The 23970-nt window shown below is 41.1% G+C and overlaps 1 protein-coding gene across 2 annotated transcripts in view; it reads right to left on the bottom strand.

Moving 5' to 3' along the window:
* Positions 1–18726, bottom strand: part of ZYG11A (zyg-11 family member A, cell cycle regulator) — a 69953-nt gene extending 51227 nt beyond the window's left edge. Inside the window, exons 1-2 of one of the 2 annotated variants that reach the window (XM_041770558.1) lie at positions 18382–18726; positions 8050–8215 (exon numbers count right to left, since the gene is read on the bottom strand). In XM_041770558.1, coding sequence (XP_041626492.1) covers positions 8050–8215; positions 18382–18471 — 256 coding nt within the window. In that variant the 5' untranslated portion in view covers positions 18472–18726. Of the gene's footprint in view, positions 1–8049; positions 8216–18381 lie in introns of those variants that run through there. The other variant, XM_041770560.1, reaches the window with a different exon arrangement.
* Positions 18727–23970: the final 5244 nt, after the last annotated feature.

The following is a 23970-nucleotide window of genomic DNA, read 5'->3' on the forward strand; positions in this document are numbered from 1 at the left end:
TATATATGTGCATATTCATACACACATAAATATACACAAACATACACACAAGTCCCCACTCCTCAACTACATTTACAGTTGAAATGATAGAATATCTACAAAATATCTGGGGGTAGGACAAGGGTGGGCTGAGGTATAAATGATACAAGATTGGCCATGAGCTGATAATTATCTAAGTTGAATATACTGAGGTTTAGTTTCTCTAGTTTTGTACATTTCAAAATATTTACATAAGTTTTTAAAAAATCAAATCTACAGAGATTAGAAGATATAAAATTTATCTTCTTTTCTTGCAAAACTATATGCCTTCACTTTGAGGAATATATGGGCCTCAGAGGGAAAAGCCACAGGATAGAATGCATTTTCTTTTGCTTAATTTTTTTGCAAATTTATTTAACTGGTAATAGATAGCATCTTTATATTAAAACTAAATATAAGGGGTGCCTAGCTGGCTCAGTCAGTAGAATATGCAACTCTAGATCTCAGGGGTCATGAGTTCAAGCCCCACATTAGGTTCCTGGAACCTGCTTAAAATACAATAAATATAAAAAAGAAAAAAAATACAATAAATACATAAAATTGAACATGTAAAATCTAGGGCGGGCGGTGAGAATGAATACAAAGTAGCACTTTCAGGGACTCCTTAAGGGGAATACAACTCAGGGTTTGAAGCTTTAGCTCCTAGCACAGTATCTGCTGAGTAGTAGGGACTTGATGAATTAAGAAGTGAAAATTGGGGATCCCTGGGTGGCGCAGCAGTTTGGCGCCTGCCTTTGGCCCAGGGCGCGATCCTGGAGACCCGGGATCGAATCCCATGTTGGGCTCCTGGTGCATGGAGCCTGCTTCTCCCTCTGCCTGTGTCTCTGCCTCTCTCTCTCTCTCTCTCTGTGACTATCATAAATAAATAAAAAAATTTTTTTTTAATTTAAAAAAATTATATAAAAAAAAAAAGAAGTGAAAATTGCTGTAAGCACATAGTTATTTGTAAGAAATCTGCCACAAGTCTCACGAAAAGGTTATCAAATAAGCATAGCATAGTGGTTAAAAAAACAAAAAACAAAAAACCACTGTGTCTGGATCCAGAGTGTCTTGGTTCAAATTCTGACTGCCACTTCCAAGCTATACAACCTTGGACCAAAAGTTATTTATCTCTCTGATCCTCAGTTTCTTCATCTATAAAAAGAGATAACAGTATATACAAAGCTTAATAACATATGGTTGATATATTCCTTATCTCTATTGGGAAAAACTGATGTGGGAGAGGGAGGGGGTTGTTCCTAACTAAACCACAGAACAAAAGTTCTTAATCTTCAGCTTAAGCCACCACATCTCTAGCAACTGTACCCTTGTGAAGTTATCTTATGGACTCTTGAACACCAAAAGTATTCTTTGTCTCTGACATAAACTGAGTCAATGAACACTGACTTTACAAACTGGTTATCTCCAACCTCAACCTGGGAAAATAAATCTCTTTATTTCCTTCTCTTCAGAACCTATCCTCAGCCAACAAATAACCTAGAATCTTTTCAGAATGGCTTTCCTCCCCACCAACATCAAACACAGCTCTTACCCCACTCTATTTTCCTTTTAGTTATTCATCATTTCTTCCTTCCCAGGCAAACCTTACTGACCTAGGCTCATGATTTTTATCCTTCAGCCACCACAGGACGTTGTGTCATCAATTTTTAGCTCTTATATATTTTTAATGTTTCAGTCTTCACTGGCTTTTCCCTTTTTGTATACAACAGATCTGGGCTATCTTTTCCCCCACCCTCACCCTCAAAAAATTACCCATCCCTTTTTTTTCTTCTTTGTTAAATTTCCTAAGGGTACAGGTGTATTCCCTTAGCATGAATTACAAAATGGATTCAAAAACCTTTTCAATGTAGGCAAAAGATCCAACAAAAAAAGATCCAAAAAAAAAAAAGGTTAAAAAAAAAAAACCACACACAAAGGTTAGAACAACATTATAAAAGACTAGATCCGGACGCCTGGGGGGCTCAGTGGTTGAGCGTCTGCCTTTAGCTCCGGGCATGATCCTGGGGTTCTGGGATCGAGTCCTGCGTCAGGAGTCTGCTATTCCCTCTGCCTATGTCCCTCCTCTGTCTCTCATGAATAAATACGTTTTTTAAAAGTCTTAATACACACGGGAAAGAAAAAGCAAACTAAGCAATGTAAGCAAGAGGAAGGAAATAATAAAGATTGGAGTGGAAATTAATGAAATAGAGGATGGAAAAGATACAGAAGAAAAAAAAAATCAAAAGCTAGTTCTCTGAGATCAACAAAATTGATAAACCTGTAGCTTGACTAACAAAAAAAAGAGAACTCAAATTACTAAAATGAGAAATGAAAAGGGACAGAACCACTTACACCACAGAAATAAAATATTATAAAAGAATACTAAGAACAACTGTATGCCAACTAATTAGATAATTTAAACAAAATGGATAAGTTCAAAGAATAACACAAACTAGTACAACTACTCAAGAAGAAATAGAATATGGGGGTGCCTGGCTGGCTCAGTAAGAAGAGCACATGACTCCTGACCTCAGGGTTCTAAGTTCATCCCCCACTGGATGTAGCAATTACTTAAAAATAAAATCTTGGGGTGCCTGGGTGGCTCAGCTGGTTAAGCATCCAATATTGTTTTTGGCTCAGGTCGTAATCTGAGTCATGAGAATCAAGCCCTCTGTCAACTCCTCACTCAGTGGGGAGTCTGCTTCTCTCCCTCTGCCCCTGGTAAATAAATCTTTAAACTAAACTAAAATAAAATCTTTAAAAATAAAAAAAATAGGGACACCTGGTAGCTCAGTCAGTTAAGCATCTCCCTTTGGCTCAGGTCATGATCCCGGGGTCCTAGGATCAAGTCCCACATATCAGTCTCCCCACAGAGAGCCTGCTTCTCCCTCTGCCTATGTCTCTGCCTCTCTCTCTCATGAATACATAAAATCTCAAAAAAAAAAAAAAACTGAAATTAAAATTTTAAAAAACCATTTCTGTACACTAAAAATGACCAATCCAAAAATGAAATTAAGGGGAGGAGGGTGGGGGGTGGGGGTGAATGGGTGACGGGCACTGAGGGGGGCACATGACGGGATGAGCACTGGGTGTTATTCTGTATGTTGGCAAATTGAACACCAATAAAAAATAAATTTATTATTAAAAAATGAAATTGGGATCCCTGGGTGGCGCAGCGGTTTGGCGCCTGCCTTTGGCCCAGGGCGCGATCCTGGAGACCTGGGATCGAATCCCACATCGGGCTCCCGGTGCATGGAGCCTGCTTCTCCCTCTGCCTGTGTCTCTGCCTCTCTCTCTCTCTCTCTCTCTCTCTCTCTCTCTGTGACTATCATGAATAAATAAATAAAATCTTAAAAAAAAAAAAAAATTTTTTTAAAATGAAATTAAGAAAGCAATTCCATGTAAAATAGCATCAAAAGAATAAAATACTGGGGTGCCTGGGTGGCACAGTCAGTTAAGCATCCAACTCTTGATTTCAGCTTAGGTCATGATCTCACGGTCAAGAGATCAAGCCCTGCATTATATCCCTGCTTGGGATTCTCTCTCCTGCTCACCACTCCCCAACCCCTCAGTCACATACATGTGCGCACGTTCTCTCTAAAAACAAACAAAATATTTAAAAATAAATTTAACAGGGATCCCTGGGTGGCGCAGCGGTTTAGCGCCTGCCTTTGGCCCAGGGCTCGATCCTGGAGCCCCGGGATCGAATCCCACGTTGGGCTCCCGGTGCATGGAGCCTGCTTCTCCCTCTGCCTGTGTCTCTGCCCCTCTCTCTCTCTCTCTCTCTGTGTGACTATCATAAATAAATTAATTAAATTAAAAATAATAAAAATAAAAAAAATAAATTTAACAAAGGAAGTATAAAATTTATGTGCATAAACTAAAAAAGAAATTTGAAAGATTCTAGTTATTCAAAATGGACTAAAAACCTAAAAGTGTAAGAGTAAAGAAACCAACACTCTTAGAATAAAATACAGATGCAAATACTATGACTTCGGATTTGGCAATGGATGTTTAGATAGGATAGCAAAAACATAAGCCATAAAAGAAACAGCCATAAAGAAACAGTTTCATCAAAATCAACTTCTCAAAGGATGCTATCAGCAAAGTGAAAAAAGAATTCCTAGAATGCAAGAAAATACTGCAGGCCATGTAATTGATTAAGGACTTGTATCTAGAATATTTAAAGAATACAGACATAGAATGTATAGCTTAGGGAATATTGTAATACTGTAAAAACTTTGTATGCTGACAGATGGTAACTAGGTTTACCATGATCATCATTTTGTAACATATGCATTGAATCACTGTCTTGAACACCTAATCATGTCAATTATACCTCAATTAAAAAAAAAAAAAACACAGAAACAACTTTTAGGGCCCTGAGTGGCTCAGTCAGTTAAGCAACTGACTCGATTTCAGCTCAGGTCATGATCTCGGGGTCATGGGATGGATCCCAGCAACGGGTTCCACACTCAGCATGGAATCTGTTTAAGCTTCTCTCTTCTTGTGCCCCTTCCCCTGCTCACACTCTAAACAAATAAAATAAAATCTTTAAAAAAAAAAGACAATCTAATTAAGAAATGGGCAAAGGATCTGAGTAGACATTTCTCTAAAGAAAATACACAGGGGTTGGGCCACTTGGGTGGCTCAGCGGTTTAACACCTGCCTTTGGCCCAGGGGGTGATCCTAGAGTCCCAGGATCGAGTCCCACATCAGTTGGGCTCCCTACATAGAGCCTGCTTCTCCCTCTGCCTGTGTCTCTCATGAAGAAAAGAAAGAAAAGAAAGAAGAGAGAAGAGAAGAGAAGAGAAGAGAAGAGAAGAGAAGAGAAGAGAAGAGAAGAGAAGAGAAGAAAGAGAGAGAGAGAGAGAGAGAGAAAGAAAGAAAGAAAGAAAGAAAGAAAGAAAGAAAGAAAGAAAAGGAAGGAAGGAAGGAAGGAAAAGAAAGACGGAAAGAAAAAAAAAAGAAAAAAGAAAAGAAAAAAAAAGAAAAGAAAAGAAAAGAAAAGAAAAGAAAAGAAAAGAAAAGAAAAGAAAAAGAAAAGAAAAGAGAAAAGAAAAGATAAGATAAGATACAGGGGCACCTGGGTGGCTCAGTTAAGTGTCTGCCTTTGGCTCAGGTCATGATCCCAGGGTCCTGGGATCAAGCCCCACATCAGGCTCCCTGCTCAGTGGAGAGCCTGCTTCTTCCTCTCCCTCTGCCACTCCCCCTGCTTGTGCACTCTCGCTCTCTCTCTCTCTCAAATAAATATAATCTTTTAAAAAAATAACAAAGAAGGGATCCTTGGGTGGCGCAGTGGTTTAGCGCCTGCCTTTGGCCTAGGGCACGATCCTGGAGACTCGGGATCGAATCCCACGTCGGGTTCCTGGTGCATGGAGCCTGCTTCTCCCTCTGCCTATGTCTCTGCCTATCTCTCTCTGTGTGTGTGACTATCATAAATAAATTTAAAAAATTAAAAAAAAAAAATAAAGAAGAGGGATCCCTGGGTGGCACAGCAGTTTAGCGCCTGCCTTTGGCCCAAGGTGCGATCCTGGAGACCCGGGATCGAATCCCACATTGGGCTCCCGGTGCATGGAGCCTGCTTCTCCCTCTGCCTATGTCTCTGCCTCTCTCTCTCTCTCTCTCTCTCTCTCTCTGTGTGTGACTATTATAAATAAATAAAAATTATAAAAAATAATAATAATAATAAAGAAGATATAAAAATGGCCAAAAAGCACATAAAAATATGCTCAACATCATTACTCATTAGGGAAATGCAAATCAAAACCACAATAAATATTTCACATCCACCAGAACAGCTATAATCAAAAAGTCAAGTAAGGACTCTTGGTGAGGTTATGGAGAAATTAGATCTCTTGCATGCTGCTGATAGGAAAGTAAAATGATACCACTTTGAGAAATAATTTGGAAATTCTTCAAAGAGTTAAATATAGAGTTGCTGTTTGACCAAGCAATTCTACTCCCAGGTATACATCCAAGAGAAATGAAAATGTATGTCCACACAGAAATGTGTACACGAATGTAAGTAGCATTATTCATTGAATGACTAGCCATAATCCACACAACTGAATATTATACAGCCGCAAAAATGAAGTTGTAACTAATGCTACAACACAGATGAATCATAACAATATTATGCTGAGTAAATGAAGTCAGATATAAATGGGCACATACTGCATGATTTGATTTATATTAGTTGTTTAGGAAAGATAAACTCATAGAAAGTAGAAGAGTAGTTGTTTAGGGTTGGGGGACGGGTTAGGAGTTTCTTTTTGAGATGATGAAAATGTTCTGAAGTTGACTGTGAAGATGGCTGGCCCAAATCTGTGATTTAAACACACACACACAAAAAAAAAAAAAAAACCCACTGAACTGTATACTTTAAATGGACGAATTATATGGTATGTGAAAATATATCTCAATTGATTACCAAACCCCCCCATTTTTTTTAATTTTTTATTTATTTATGATAGTCACACACACAGAGAGAGAGAGGCAGAGACACAGGCAGAGGGAGAAGCAGGCTCCATGCACCGGGAGCCCGACATGGGATTCGATCCCAGGTCTCCAGGATCACGCCCCGGGGCAAAGGCAGGCGCTAAACCGCTGCGCCACCCCAGGGATCCCCATTTTTTTTTTAAGATTTTATTTATTTATTCATGAGAGACAGAGAGAGAGAGGCAGAGACACAGGCAGAGGCAGAAGCAGGCTCCTCTGGGGAGCCGATGTGGGACTTAATCCCAGGACCCTGGGATCCTGACCCAAGCCAAAGGCAGATGCTCAATCACTGAGCCACCCAGGCATCCCCCCCCAAAAAATCTTTTCATTATTAAAAACAAAACAAACAAAAAAAAAAACTGTAGGGCTCCTGAATGGCTCAGTTGATTTAGCATCTGCCTTTGGCTTATGATCTCATGGTCCATGTTAAGATTAAAGCCCTGTATTGGGCTCCCCACTCAGACCATTCCCTGGCTTATGCTTGCTCACTCTCTCTCAAATAAATAAATAAAATCTAAAAAAAAAAAAGCTGGGGGGCACCTGGGTGGCTCAAGTGGTTAAGCATCTGCCTTTGGCTTGGCTTACAATCCCAGAGTCCTGGGATCGAGTCCAAAGTCAAGTTCCCTCCTCTGCAGGGAGCCTGCTTCTCCCTCTGCCTATGTCTCTCCCTCTCTCTCTCTCTCATGAATAAATAAAATCTTTAAAAACACGAAAGAGAAAAGAAAAAAGAAAAAACTGTAATATGGAAATTAAACATAGCCCTTTGAAAGCCCCACTACAATGGTAGGTAAAGGAAAAACATTTTTAAAGGTTTTTTTTGTTTTAGATTTGAGAAAGAGAACATGTGTGCAAGCACCAGTGGGAGGGGCAGAGGGAGAGAATCTCAAGCAGACTCCTCGTCAAGCTCAGAGCCAGATGCAGGGCTTGATCCCAGGACCCTGAGATCATAACCTGAGCCTAAATCAAGAGTCAGTTGCTTAACCAACTGGGCCACCCACATGCCCTGGAAAAAATGTTTTAAGTCTCATATTTACAGTGAAAAGAGTAGGAGGGGTACCTGGTTGGCTCAGTCAGAAAAGTACAGGACTCTTGATACAGGGGTCATTAGTTTGAGCCCCATGTTGAGTGCTGAGTTTACTTACTTAAATAAGTAAAACTTAGGAAAAAAAAAAAAGAGTAGGAGACAAGACTACAGCAACAGCAATTCAGAAGCTAGAGAGCAGAGAGATGGAGGAGTGGGAACTTGGTTTAGTTCTCCACTGTCTTCACTCTGCTAAGCCAACAGCAAGGTAAGCCTAGAACCAAGATCAATTTCCGTCAAAGGTTCCCAAAAAGACTCAGAGATTCAAATGTCTACATAAATAAAATGGGAATCATTTCCATATTTCCCATCCACTTGTTGTAAGGAGCAAAACAGAAATTGTTTATGAAAATGCTTTTCAAATAGTAAAGTGCTATTAGGGTACAATATAAAGGATCTTTATTTTTAAAAATTAAATAAAATAAAAATTAAAGGAGCTTTATCTTTACCTTGCCATGTCATTACCCCAAGGAATCGATCAGCTACTTCTTGAGGGAAGCTCCAATGCTCTGGAAGGCACAAGGTTCCATCAGATCTTTCAGAACACAATTTCTCTAGGTTAGCAATGAGGACGTTCAGGCAGATGTTAACCAAAGAGTAGGGAGATGCCTCCTCCTAGAAAATAAAACTTTGTTAAAATACATCTACAAAAATTCAACATGAAAGTAGTCATGCAAAAAACTCAAACTACTTGATGAGGATATCTGAAGATACATTCTCTTTACCCTAATAGTGATTTCTATGATTTATAGGTAATGAAACCACCTTATTCCAACTGGTAACTGATTGGAAGATTTTATTTTCTATTCTACCTTGGAAAAAAAAATTAAGTTCTCTCAATACTTCATTCATCACCTGTTCTCTTACCAGCCACTAAAAAAACACGGAAGAGCAAAATATAGTTCTAATCCTTTTGGAGCTAACAGATCAGTGGAGAATACAACCAAGAAATCTGACAATTTCAATACAACACAAGGGACAGGGATCCCTGGGTGGCTCAGTGGTTGAGCACGCCTGCCTTTGGCCCAAGGTATGATCCTGAAGTCCTGGGATCGAGTCCCACATCGGGCTCCCTGCATGGAGCCTGCTTCTCCCTCCGCCTACGTCTCTGCCTCTCTCTCTCTGTGTCTCTCATGAATAAATAAATAAAAACAACCACTGAGCTACCCAGGCATCCCATCTTTTTAAATAGTCTTGTACTGGGGTGCCTGGGTGGCTCAGTTGGTTAAGCAATTGCCTTTGGCTCAGATCCTGATCCCAGGATCCTGGGATTGCACTGCACCAGGCTCCCTGTTCAGCGGGGAGTCTGCTTGTTCCTTTCCCTCTGCCCCCACCCTCCTACCCCACCCTGGTGTGTATGCACACGCTCTCCCTCTCTCAAACAAATGAAATCTTAAAAGAAATAAATACGCTTGTATTTACCCCGTACCTTAAACTGAATATACCAATATTTAGGGTCCCTTACTGTGTCCCTCCCTAATGCTATTTCCCATCCCTTCATCCAGTGGTAATCATGATCTTGAATACGGTTTAGTTCTCTATGTGTGAACTTTATGTAAAAAGAATCATACAATAGTATTCTGCTACGGGTTTTTGTTTTAGAAGTCAGTAGATGTCTTAGATAAATATCCTATGCCATTCATTCTTCAAATCACTCTATCAGGTTTCCATCCCTTGCCAAGACCACTAATGACTAATGCCTCTTTGTATTATTTGACTACTAATAGCATGACTCTAAATATTAATCTACAGGGGCACCTTGTTGGCTCAGTCAGTGGAACATGGGACTCTTGACCTCGGAATTAGAGCTTCATGTTGGGGTAAGCATTACTTAAACAGATACTAATCTATAAACCCAATGAACTCCAGATAATCTCCAGGGCATATCTCATTAAGCTAGTCCTGGATACCCAGCTGCCTCCCTGACATGTCTATTTAACTGTCACAAATACTCCAAATCTACCATGAAGAAAACTGAACTTCCCCAGTCTTTTATTGCTCAGTAAAATGGCATCACATCTATTTGGTTGCTTAATTTTTACTGATACTTTTATCCCTTGCTTAGGCTTTAATTTTTGATCAACAGCAGCAGATATTTACTTGTCAACATCCTCTGTAATTTCATATAAAGAACCTCTTAGGAACAGCTGGGTGGCTTGCTCAGTCAAGTGTCTGACTCTTGGTCTCAACTCAGGTCTTGATTTTAAGGTTCTGAGTCAAGCCTTGAGTTGGGCTCCACACTAGGCACGGAGCTTCCTTAAAACAAGAGAATCTTTTACACTGTTGCCATGGCTGGTAACATAGAAAATACATTTAAAAAAAAAAAAAAAAGAAAATACATTAAAATGCTGAATCAAATAATAACCAAGTTGTCAGGCCATCATGCTGCAGCTCTACCTTGGCATTTCAATTATGTATGGCATTAGAGTTTTGATCTCCACAATGCGTTGAGAGTACACAGGAAACAAGACCATTTCTTTTAAAAAGCATCATTTGCCAAACTTTCTTACCATCAATTCTAAATCTTCCAAGTTAAGAAAATCAAATAATATAAGTTCACATTGCCATCTCGATCAATCTAGTTTTAATTAGATTTCCCCTTTTTCTAGAAATTAGTGTGCTAAAAATGGTATGTTTTCAAATAAGCTAACATAATGACTAATTGTATTCCTTCTACTGTCTTGGATGGATATAAACTAATAAAAAAAATTTGCACTCAAAAACACTTTAATTCCCTGAAATACCTTTGATAGTAGAAAAATTCTAACGGTTTTCTGTAAGATATACCAATTTAAGATAAAAAAATGGTCTATTGTGGGCAGCCTGGATGGCTCAGCAGTTTAGCGCCGTCTTCGGCCCAGGGCCTGATCCTGGAGACCTGGGATCAAGTCCACATCAGGCTCCCTGCATGGAGCCTGCTTCTCCCTCTGCCTCTGTCTCTGTCTCTCTCTCTCAATCTGTGTCTCTCATGAATAAATAAATAAAATTTTTAAAAAAAATTGTCTATTGTAGTTAACTCTTTATCAGTGGTCTTAAAACATGTACCAGAACTAGGTGCTGTGCTCAAGTACCATCTTTTGAAAATCAGAACACGAGAACAAATTCTGACCTGCCAATAGGCCGTCAACAACCTTTCACTTAGATATTAAATTTTCCCAACCCTGAAATTAGAATAAAAAGCAGCTGTGTCTTTGTGACTGTTCCCCACATCAGTACAACCTGGGAAACAAAGCAAAGGCTCAACAAGCATATGTTAAAAGAATAAAGATAATGTCAAGGTTCAAGAGTTTACAATATGAACCAAAAAGTAAGAAATATTCAGACACTTTACCTTTGGCAATAGATCAAACTGCAAAAAAATTACAAATATGGATCTTTATAAATTATTTCATTTCCACTATACCTTGCTATCTGGATGACTCTGCATTACTGCATCCTATAAAGAAAAGTTTGGTGGCTTTTTATTAGAATGTGAATAATTTCCTAATTTATCTACTTTGTAACTCTGATGATACTGGATTTGTTGCTGTTTCCTTCTTTCTAAAAGCAGAATATGAAGATATCTTAAATTCGTTTTGGAAGTATGAAGAAGATAAATACAAGTAACTAAAAAATGAAGTACCTGTAGCTTCAAATAATTATTCTTAATCACTCCTTCATATAAACACATTGGGGAATGGAATAGCACTGAAAGAGCATTTCTAGGATTAATAACATAATTTGATAAAGAGTAGAACATATGGACAGAATTAGGGAGAACAGGCAGTATCAACCTATCAAAACCCATTGTGGATCACGTCCTGAGCCAAAGGCAGATAGATGCTCAACCACTGAGCCACCCAGGTGCCCCCTATGAAATTGTTTTTATTTTTATTTTTTATTTTTTTAAGATTTTATTTATTTATGAGAGACACACACACACAGAGGCACGACATAGGCAGAGAGAGAAGCAGGCTCCACGCAGGGAGCCCGATGTGGGACTTGATTCCAGGACTCTGGGATTACACCCTGGAGCCAAGGCAGACACTCAACTGCTGAGCCACCCAGGCTTCCCCTGAAATTGTTTTTATTAAATATTTATTGAAGCATACAGTTAATTCACTGGGTACAAAGAAAAATTTAAACAAATCTGATGGCTTTCCTTAAAAAGTGAAAATAGGTCTAATTAGATACAAAACATAAGCCCGCTGGGATGCCTGGGTGGCTCAGTGGTTGAGCATCTGCCTTTGACTCAGGTCATGATCCTGGGGTCCTGGGATGAGTCCCACATTGAGCTCCCCCTGGGAAGCCTGCTTCTCCCTCTGCCTCTCTGTGTTTCTCATGAATAAAAAAATATTTAAAAAGCAAAAAAACACAAAACATAAAACCACTGATCCCAGGAGCGAAATGGACCCAAAATGAAATAAACAAAAGACACCACAATGTGACAAATGCCTAAAAACCAATGATTAAAAAAAAAAAAATCCTAACATGGAAGGTTGGGGGAGGACTGTGGCAGTTATTTTTCTAAAAGTATGACAACTGAATTTTCATCAGATGCAAGACTAGCCAGAAGCCAATGAAATACCTCTATGAGGTAGGCACCACCCCCACAATAGAGCCCAACATGGGGCTGGAACCCATAACCCTGACAGAAACCTGAGCTGAGATCACACGTTAAATACTTAACTAAGCCACCCAGGTGCCCCAATGAAATATCATTTTTTTAAAGATTTGTTTATTTAGGGACACCTGGGTGGCTCAGTTGGTTGAAATGTCTGCCTTCTACTCAGGTCATGATCTCAGGATCCTGGGATCAAAATACACGTAGAGCTCCCTGCTTGGCAGGGTGAGCCTGCTTCTCGCGTTCTTCTCTGCCCCTTCCCCCGCCCCCCCCCCCCCACACACACACACCGCTCCTGCTGGAGCTCTCTCTCTTAGCTCTCTCTCTCTCTCTCTCTCTCTCTCTCAAATAGATAAATAAGGGACGCCTGGGTGGCTCAGTGGTTGAGCGTCTGCCTTCAGCTCAGGGCATGATCCCGGAGTCCCAGGATCAAGTCCCGCATCAGACTCCCAGCATGGAGCCTGCTTCTTCTCCCTCTGTCTATATCTCTGCCTCTCTGTGTCTTTCGTAAATCGATTAATGAAATCTTTTTAAATTTTTATTTATTTATCTTGAAGAAAGAGAGAAGAGAGCACATGCATGCACTCAAGGGAGGGGAGGGGCAGAGGAAGAAAGAGAAAGAGAATCTCAAGCAGACTCCTTGCAGAGCACAGAGCCTGATGAGGGGCTCAATCCCATGACCCTGAGATAATGACCCGCGCCAAAGGCAGATGCTCAACCACTGAGCCACCCAGGCATCCCAGTGGGCTTATGTTTTGTATCTAGTTGGACATATTTTGAGTCAGATACTCAACCGATTGATTCACCCAGGTGCCCCCTGTCTTTTTTGTTAAGAACGGTTTTTTAAAGATTTTATTTATTTATTCATGAGAGACACAGAAAGAGAAGCAGAGACACAGGCAGAGGGAGAAACAGGCTCCATGAAGGGAGCCAGATGCGGGACTTGATCCTGGGACTCAAGGATCACGCCGTGGGCCAAAGGCAGTCACTAAACCGCTGAGCCACCCAGAGATCCCCAAGAACAATTTTTTAAAAAGTTTTCAAAAGCAATTTTTTTAAAGGTCAGTGACAACAGCAGCACTGTTTTACATTTTGCAAATTTCATTAGTGTATAGCTTAAGAAAATAGGAGTATTAGAGGCACATGGGGTGGCTCAGTCAGAGAAGACTCCACCTTCCTTCAGCTCAGGTCATGATCCCAGGGTCCTGAGATTAAGCCTCCCATGGGGCTCCCTGCTCAGTGGTGAGTCTACTTTCCCTTCTCCCTCTGCCCCCCTCCTTCTTGCCACTTGTGCTCAAATAAATAAGAAAAAAAAAAAAAAAGGAAGTAAAAAAAGAAAATGGCGTCTTAGAGACCACAGAGGTCCTGAGTCCACACTTTAAAAACTGCTACCTTTAAAAAAAACAAAAAACAAAAACAACAGGGCAGCCCTGGTGGCTCAGCGGTTTATTGCCGCCTTCAGCCCAGGGCATGATCCTGGAGACCCGGGATCGAGTTCCACGTTGCGCTGCCTGCCTGGGGCCTGCTTCTCCCTCTGCCTGTGTTTCTGCCTCTCTCTCTCTCTCTCTCTATCTCTCATGAGTAAATAAAACCTTTAAAAATAATAATAAATAAAATTAAAATTAAAAAAACACACAAAGAACTGTTACCTTTGAGTGACCATTAAAGACTGAGGGAAGGGGAAAAAAAGATTGAGAGAAAGAAAAGGAGAAACAGATTAAATCAATAGAAGAGACAAAATGGAACTTTAAAAATGTTCAATACTGCAGTCAGAGAAGGAAGAAACAAAACAAGACAAATAGAACACAAATAGCAACATAGTAGACTTAAATCCAACTATTTTGAGAATTACTCTCATTTACTCTCATTCAAAAGGCACACATTGTCAGACAGGATAAAAAAGATCTTTGTTTACAAGAGATATGCTTTAAACATAAACAATACAGGATTGGTAAACACTGATTATAAGGAAAATGGAGTTAACTATACTAGTGTCAGAAAATGAAGGCTTCAGGCCAAGAATATTACCAGAAATCATAAAGATAAAAGGATTAATTCATCAAGACGACATAATTCCTAAACATATATGCCCTTACTAACAGTTTTAAAATTCATGAAGCAAAAACTGAAATAAAAAGACAAATCCACAATTACAGTTGGAAATGAACACTCATCTTCAGCAATTCATTAAAAAAACTAGTTGGAAAATGAGTAAGAATATAGAAAATTAACATTATCAACCAACTTGATCTGACATTCATAGACTATCACACCCAAATGTACAATATATACTCAAGTGCATAAGAGCCTGCACCAAGATCGAACATATCTGAGCTATAAACAAATATCAATAAATATAAATGAATTAAAATCATAGAATATGATCTGACAACAATTACATTAGAGGTCAATTTTTTAAAAATGTGAAATAGGGGGATCCCTGGGTGGCTCAGTGGTTTAGCGCCTGCATTAGGCCCCGGATGTGATCCTGGAGACCCGGGATTGAGTCCCGCGTCGGGCTCCCTGCATGGAGCCTGCTTCTCCCTCTGCCTGTGTCTCTGCCTCTCTCTGTGTCTCTCATGAATAAATAAATAAAATATTTAAAAAATAAAAAAATAAAAAATGTGAAATATCCCCAACTATTTGGTATTGAAGCAATACATTTCTAAATATCCCATGGCTCAAATAAAATCTCATAATGGAAATCAGAAAACATTTTGAACAATATATCAAAATTTATGGGTATTAACCAAAGCTGTGTTAGAGAAAATATATAGCTCCAAATGTTAATATTATAAACAAGAAGGATATAAGATTAATGACCTAAGTTTCCACTTTAAAAAGAAAAAAGGGGCGCCTGGGTTGCTTAGTGGTTGAGCATCTGCCTTTGGTTCAGGTCATGATTCTGGGGTCCTGGAATCGAGTCCCACATCAGCCTCCCCCGAGGGGAGCCTGCTTCTCTCTCTGCCTATGTCTCTGCCTCTCTCTGTGTGTCCCTCATGAATAAATAAAATATTTAAAAATAAAAAGATTAAAAAAAGAGAGAAAGTTAAACCCAAAGTAAACATAAGAAATTATAAAGATACGAACAGAAATAAGAGAAAACAGACGTGCGGGGCACCTGGCTGGCTCAGTGGGAAGAGCGTGTGACTCTTGATCTTGGGGTTCTAGTTCGAGCCCCACTTTGGGTATGGAGATTACTTACATACATAAAATTCTTAAAAAGGGGGTGGGGGGACTCCTGGGTGGCTCAGCGGTTGGGTGTCTGCCTTTGGCTCAGGGCATGATCCCAGTTCAGGGATTAAGTCCCACATCAGGCTCCCTGTGAGGAGCCTGCTTCTCCCTTTGCCTACATCTCCGCCTCTCTCTCTTGTGTCTCTCATGAATAAATAAAATTTTAAAAAACACAAAAAAAAGGAAACAGATGTGCAATGGATATAAATCAAAGCCAAAAGTTAGTTCTTCAAAAAGACTAATAATATTACTAAATCCCTAAGTACAAATACTAAGAGAAAGAAAAAAGAGAAAACAATACCAGGAACAAGACTGAAGACAATTATAGATTCTATAAGCATTAAAAGGACAATAAAGGAACTGTATGGACAATTTTGCCAATAAATTTGATAACTCAGATGAAATAGGCAAATTACTAGAAAAACTACAAAAACTAACAATCTGTTGGTAAGTGCACATTCATTTAGGAATGTTATGATCCTTTTACAGACATAAAATGAAAGTAATGCTTTGGCCCAGTTGTGCTGGGAACATGACCTGGGCCAAAGACAGCCACTCAACCGCTGAGCCATCCAGGTGCCCCGAATATGAAGAAAACCTTAATAGGGAATATTTCCCAATTCATTTTTTGAGGTCAGCATTGTCCTAATACTAAAACTAGATAAAATATTTCTGAAGAGCCATTTCCTTCATAAACATGGACACAAAAATACTTAACAAAATATCAGCAAATAGAATCCTGTGATATATAAAAAATAACAATACATCATGACCAGCTGGGGATTATTCCTAGAATGTAAAGTTAAATTCACAATCAATAAAATCCACCACATTAACAGAGTAAGTGGGTGGCAGGCATTAAGGAGGGCAAATGATGTGATGACCACTGGGTGTTATACTACATGTTGGCAAATAAAAAAACAAAAACAAAAAATGCTGGCAAACTAAGAATAAAAGAAAAACTTTCTTAATTTGATAAAGGGCATCAATGGAAAAACCTATAGCCAGTATCATACTTAAAGATCTAGAATACCAAGAGGTCCACTCTTACCACTTCAACATTCTACAAAAGTCCTAGAAAATGCAATTTAGAAAGAGGTAAATAAGAAGCATAGACTTAAAAAAAAAAAAAAGCTTAATTAAAAGGGAATAAAGTTTGTCTTTATTTGCAGATGACATGATTGTGAAGAAAATCTCTTTAAAAATCCAAAAAAAAAAAACTGGAGAAAAGGGAATCTAGCAAGGTTGTAGAACACAAGGTCAATATACCAATAAAAAAAGCTTGTATTGTTTTTAAAAATATTTACAGTATCGAAGATAGAAATCAATTTAACAAATATGCGAAAGACCTTTATATAAAAACTACAACAAGTTATGGGATGCGCCCGTGGCTCAGCAGTTGAGCATCTGCCTTCAGCCCAGGGCATGATCCTGGAGTCCAAGGATCGAGTCCCACATCCGGCTCCCTACACGGAGCCTGCTTCTCCCTCTGCCTGTGTCTCTGCCTCTTTCTCTCCCTCTGTCATGAATAAATAAAATCTTAAAAAAAAAAAAAAAAAAACCTACAACACATTACTAAATAAAATTAGACAACATCAACAAATAGAGAAACGTGTCATAAATGAAAACGTACTCATGCACTGTATTAATTTTATTTAATTAAAAAAATCTTATAAAGAAAGCGACTGTATACAGTACACTATGGAACTAGACAGAAAAAGAGTTGATCACTTTTTTAAGGAAGCTCATTATAATTCCAGTCAGCGGCAACAAAAATGTGCTCGAGACAGTGCTAGTACATGCTTAAAAACCCAGCTTTTCCATTAGCTACAAATTTACAAATTATATAGTGGTGTTTAAAAGTGAGTCCAAAAATAAAATAATAAATTAAATTTAAAAAATAAAAAAATAAAAAATAAAGAGTCCAAGAGTACACTAGCACAAGCCAGATCTTTGCAGGGCACAAGCCTTCCAACAAGGCGTTGTATGTAAAGTACAACCTCAATGCATCTTTCTTTCCCTCGGTAATTTACGTTGAGCCTTTCCTAGATTTTTGAGTTCTAAGAGGGTGGTCCTTGGGGCGCTGTAGAATGTGGAGTCTGACCTCAGAACACCTGATGTCAAGTTCAGGTTCTTGAGCAAATCAACTAAGTTTCTGAGTTCTCAACCTCTCTACTACGCACCGCTAAAATGGAGACTCTCAATGCCTAAAAAAAAGGAGATAACCGAATTACTGAAGAAACGAAGTAACAGACAGTAAGCAGCAAACAGGCTCTTTCGGTTTGCGTTTTGAGAAGTTTCGTCTAATAGGAATCCCGTGGGGGGAGAACACGTGAACTGAAGGAATTTCGGCCTCGGGGCTCCTGATCCCTCCCGCCCGGCTCAGGAGGGCCTCCCAGTACGAGCTCCCGGACCCAAAGCCTCGGGCGCTAGGGACTGCCGGGTCACGGCCTCTGTGGGGTGCCACGTCCACCCCGCACGTGGCACTGCGGTCGAGGTCTGGGGCGTCTGGCTTCATTTGGACAGAAATAAGCGCCGCCGTGTAGTGCCGGTGACGCCGGCGGCGGGACCAGGGCTCACTTCCGAGCTTACACCACCAGGCAAAACGCCGGCTGCCTCGGGCGGACCTGGGTCAAGAGTCCGAGCCCTGAGGCGACCGCCACCCCCGCCCCAAGGTCACCCGGGGGCCGGACTCGCCCTCGCCGCGCCTCCACGCTCCGGCGCGCCGTCCGCGCGCTCCGCCCTGAGGTTGGGACGCCCCGGGCAGGACACTTCCTTCCAGCAAGCACTTCCCCGGCGACGACGGCAGCCCAGCCGCCGCCTGGCCTCTGCGGACTCCACCCCCGTCGGCCAAGCGAACCGACAGGTGCCTCCCCGCCGTCCCCGACGACTCCCGGACGAGCGCGGCGTCCGCCGAAGCCCGCGTCCCCGCCCCCTCGCTCACCTGCACCACGCACCAACCCAGCGCATCCTTCTGGGCGTCCGGAGGGACAATGTTCCGCGGCGAGAGGCCCGGGTGCAAGAAGTGAACCATGGCGACCCCCGTCGGCGGGGCGTCAGGACACAGCGGGCGTCGAGGCGGGACCCGGATCCCGCGAGAGGAAGAGCCGATTCCCGCCCCGAGGCAGCGGAGCAGCGCCGGCTCCCAGGCAGCGCACGCAGGGCTCACGCCGCTCCGTCCCGGCCGCAAGAGTTTGAAACGCCCGGCGTGACGGCGCGCACGCGCCCGCCGCAGCCTCGCCCCCTCCCGCGGAGGCCGGACCGGCGCACGCCCCGCCCCCAGGATGGGCCCTCCCCCCTCCCCCGCCGACCACTACCTCACGCTCTCAGGGCCCTCCCGCCTCCCCTCCCCCTCCCCCTCCCCCTCCCCCCTACCGCGCCAACCACTACCCCACCCTATCAGGGTCCAACCGTCCTCCTCCAGGAACCGCCTTAGGCCTGCTCTACCGGCACACCCACCTTCTTCTCACCTCTCTGAGACCCACTTCTCTCAAACCCACAGCTCAGTGACTTACCGCTTTCCTGTTGCCTCTCTAAAGCCTGCCCACGAACACGCTCAATGAAGCTGGGAAACAGAATATATTCTTGTCTTTATTTTCGTAACCTCTACACCTATCGTGGGGCTCGAACTCACAACCCAAGATCAAGAGTCGCAGGCTGTACCCACTGAGCCAGCCAGGCACCTGTAGAATATATATGCTTAAAGACCTCTCTCCTAACACTCCGGCAGCAGGCACGTCTATTACAGTAGCCTTCTCTGTTTCGACCCTTACTGACATTGGAGGAATCAAATGCCAAAACCACGTCTGACCTTAATCCACAAAACCAGATACTTTACTTTCTTCTACCTACAAGATACCAAGAAGATCTTTATAACTTGCTCCAAGAAAGAAGCCCTCAAAGAGCAGGAAATTAGTACATTTCAGCTAATTTAAGAAAAAATATACCTTGAATAGCATAATTCTAAAGAGCATGAGCCTTTATGGGATCCCTGGGTGGCTCAGCGGTTAAGTATCTGCCTTTGGTTCAGGGCGTGATCCTGGAGTCCCCAGATCGAGCCCCACATCGGGCTCCCTGCATGGAGCCTGCTTCTCCTTCTGCCTGTGTCTCTGCCTCTCTCTCTGTGTCTCCCATAAATAAATAAAAATCTTTTAAAAAGGGGGGGGGGGCAGCCCCTGGTGGCTCAGCGGTTTAGCGCCGCCTTCAGCCCAGGGCGTGATCCTGGAGACCCAGGATCGAGTCCCAAGTCGGGCTCCCGGCTTGTAGCCGCTTCTCCCTCTGCCTGTGTCTCTGCCTCTCTCTCTCTCTGAATAAATAAATAAATCTTAAAAAAAAAAAAAAAAAAAGTATGAACCTCGGATTTGAATCTTGGATTGGAATATCCGCTCAACTTTGTCCACTAAATTGCAAACTAGGACAACATTCTTAATTTCTCTGAAAGTCCACATCCCCATCGGTAAAGTGGGATAAGAATGTATTATTAGCACACAAGATTGATGCAAAGATTAAGCAAGATAATGTACATAAAAAACAATAATGCTTGATACATAAAAAGTCCTTGATAAGTAGATTTAAAAATTAAAGTTGTTTTTCAAGTACAAATACTTTGCAAAATGCTTTCCTTTCACATTTATTCTTTAATCCTCATACCAAATTATAATAATAAAATAATCCTTATCAGTAGGTATCTCCATTTTACCCACAGAGAAACTGAACACCTGAGAGGTTGAATAGATAAGTTAAATTGTATACACCTGGTGAGTGGAAAACCTGGGAGTCAAAATCCAGTTTTCTAACTCCGAGTCCAGTCAATGTTTTGGGTTTTTTCCCAGTGGACTATTTTATAACTTCTTCTCTATCCTCAAACTTCCAACACCTCCTCCTCCAACCATATTCTCTGCTGCCTGTTTTACTAAAAAAGAAAAAGAAAAAAAAAAAAAGCAATAAAAAAAAAAAAAAATCCCAAGCTCTCACCATCACATCTACCCACCAATCTGTATGGGCTGTTTTTGCCTTACTACCTATACCACCAACAATTTTGCTTTTACCTAAGGCCAGCTCCTTGACTTGCACTTGTCCACCAGATCCCATACCCTCTTGCTTACTCAAAGGTATTATCCAGCACCATCCTTTCTTTCTCCCGCATTTTCCCCCTCTTTCTTGAATCATTGCCACCAGCATATAAACAAGCTGAGGGGTGCTTGGCTGGCTCAGTCAGTGCAGCGTATGACCCTTGATTTTGGTTTTAAGTTCCAGCCCTATGTTGGATGCAGAGATGGCTTTAAAAAAAAACTTAAAAATTGGGGCACATGGGTGGCTCAGTTGGTTAAAGTGTTTGGCGTGGGCTCACGTCCTGATCCCAAGGTCCTGGGACCCAGCTGGGGATTGGGCTCCCTTCTCAGCGGGGAATCTGCTTCTCCCTCTTCCTCTGCCCCTCCCTGCACTCATGCTCCCTCTCTCAAATTTATAAATAAATGTATATTTATATATTTTTAAATTGAATTTAAATAATAAATAAACAAGCTGATGGCCATGTCACCCTTCTGTACAAAACTCTCTGATAACTTACTATCTCACTAAGAATTTAAAAATTCTGGGCAGCCAGGGTGGCTCAGCGGTTTAGCGCCGCCTTCAGCCCAGGGCATGATCCTGGAGACCCACATCGGGCTCCCTGCATGGAGCCTGCTTCTCTCTCTGCCTCTCTCTCTCTCCCTGTGTCTCTCATGAATAAATAAATAAAATCTTAAAAAAAGAAAAAGAATTTTAAAATTCTTAAGGGGATCCCTGGGTGGTGCAGCGGTTTGGCGCCTGCCTTTGGCCCAGGGCGCGATCCTGGAGACCCGGGATCGAATCCCACATCGGGCTCCATGGAGCCTGCTTCTCCCTCTGCCTGTGTCTCTGCCTCTCTCTGTGACTATCATAAGTAAATAAAAATTAAAAAAAAATAAAATAAAAAAATAAAAATTCTTAAGGATGGTGTTCTGTAAGATTCTACATAGTTCTATTCATGCCTTTCTCTCCCTTCAACTTCTGCCATTCTCCCCTTTGCTTATTCCACCCCAGCACTGTTGGACTCCTTGTTATTCTCATGGATGGCTCTCTTACCTCCTTCAGGTTTTTGCTCAAATACTGCCTTATCAATAAGGACTTCCCTGGCTGTGGTACATTAAATAGCAATCCACATAATCATTGCCATGCCACCTCATACTGCTTGTCTCTCTTCCTCTGCTTCCATTATTTGTTATGCTATTTATTTTATTTCTTTCTTTTAATTTTCTGGCTGCTTCTCTCTAAGGAAAAAAAGAAGTAAGCTATATGAGGACAAAGACTTTATTTTGTTGTATCCCCAGGCCTAAAACAATGACTAACTTTTCGAAGGGGTCAATAATATTTGTTGAAAAAATACGTGGCTACCTGGAAAAAATGAATTGTACCTCTAGAGGAAAGTTTCTCTGAAATCAGAGACAAGGTTGTATCTATTTAGGGAAGGAGAAGTTTTTGATAATTGGTTCCACTATCCCTTTCTCTCTTAATTTCTTTTATGCTTATCCCCCACCTATTTGTCAGTTTTGCGCTTCAGTTTGACAGTTTTTGAAGATTCAGTCCATGGTCCTAATTGACCTGTTACTAGACTCATCCCTTTTAATTCTTCAGTGAGTGCTCTCCCTAAAACACAAATCTGACCACCTTTCTTCCCAGTTTAAAACATTTCCATGTCCCCATTGTCCTCAGAATGGAACCCAAACTTCTTAGGATGGCTTTCAATGGCCCTTCATGAGCTGGCTCCTGGTTACCTCTCTAGTTTAAACCGTGAGTACTCTCACTATAACCTTTCATTTGGCCATTTTGTACTGAAGTTGCTTCACTTCCAGAAATGTACTTTTGACTTTTGCACACTCATTGTTGTCCACTCTATTGCCCCCTACTAAATTCCTATTGATCCTTACTTAGATGTCACTTCCTCTAGAAAGCTTTCTCTAACAGACCCCACCCTCTTCCTGCCAACTCTGAAGAAAAGGTAGAAGAAAGATAGTCCAGATGCAGAAAAATTAAGAAGTTGAAAGAAATTAAACTTCTGAAATGAAATTAGAAAACTGTAGTCAAGATCTCTTTAAAGCATAGTCAAATTTCTTCAAGAACTTTATTATTTTTTTAAAGAGTTTATTTATTTATTTATGAGTGACAGAGAGAGGCAGAGACACAGGCTCCTGTGAGGAGCCTGATGTGTGACTTGGGCCAAATGCAGATGCTCAACCACTGAGCCACCCAGGCTCAGATTTTTTTTTTTTAAGATTTTTTGTTTATTTGAGAGAGCTGGAGAGGGAATCCATAGCAGATGGCTTGCCAAGTTCAGAGTCCACTGTGGAGTTGGATCCCATGACTCATGAGATCATGACCTGAGCCAAAACCAAGAGTCAGACGCTCAACCAGCTGAGCCACTCAGGCGCCCCACAAGATGATTTTAAACAGCTGTCCTACTGAATGTATGGGAATAAACCTTTCATTTGCAGCATCTGACTACAAGTGCCGTTTCCCCAAATATGTTCAAAAGACTTACTTCTGAAAACTAAGAGCTTGCTGTGGGTCCTCCTACTCTATGACTTGCTCTTTCATAGGCAGGAGCCTGTGTAGAGGCTGAATTTTGAGAGTGCATTGGAATCTAAAATTATCAGGAAAAAATGATTAATGTGAGTGCTCACAGTTTCTACCTTTATCCCCTCTTCTCAATTCAAAGAGTTATGCAGTTAGTCAGATCAATTCACTGGACTCCTAAAATGCAGATTAAGAATGGAGAAGAGGAGATGGATGGGTAATGAGGAGGAAAGGAAGAATTTTGTCAAGAGAGATTGGGTCAATTTACATAATAAAAACTGTGACAAAGGAGGGAGGGGGAAGAATGGAGGAGGGCTTTTACATTTTTGGTGTTGGCTGTAGACTACACAGCTTATCAACTTATTTGGTTAGGTATTAGCCAAAAGTATTTATGTTCCTCAGTATGTATGGCTCATAGTAATACCATGTCACTATTGAGTGAATTATTGGACAGATAACAAGATAATGAAACTAGTAATTATTATGAAAATTATAGTAAAACTTAAAAACAAACCCTGTCACCCTAACACAGCTAACCTCACATCTGTGTATTAGTGAAGCAATACTATCTGTAGTGGTCATTCATTAACAATTCTATAGAATTTAAACACTAATGCTGCCTTAGAACACTTCCTCAGGACAATCTCCACTTTTCTGACCATTTGGTGTACAATCTTTTCTGAATCATTCATTTGATGCTTAACTACATAATGCCTAAGATCTAAGAAATCTCATGGTATTATGTAACAATATGGTGGGGAAGAGAGGCCCACTGGATTGGAAGTCTGAAAATAAGAACTATAGCACAGAGTCCGTCACTGACTTACTGTGTGACAAACAAGCTCATTTTATCTAAGAATAAGTTTCTTCAACTAAAAAATGACTTTCTAAAACTAAAATAACTAAGGATTCTTCCTGGCTATGGGGTTCTTATGCTCTG

Source organism: Vulpes lagopus, chromosome 10 (assembly GCF_018345385.1).
Source record: "Vulpes lagopus strain Blue_001 chromosome 10, ASM1834538v1, whole genome shotgun sequence".
Taxonomy (NCBI): domain Eukaryota; kingdom Metazoa; phylum Chordata; class Mammalia; order Carnivora; family Canidae; genus Vulpes; species Vulpes lagopus.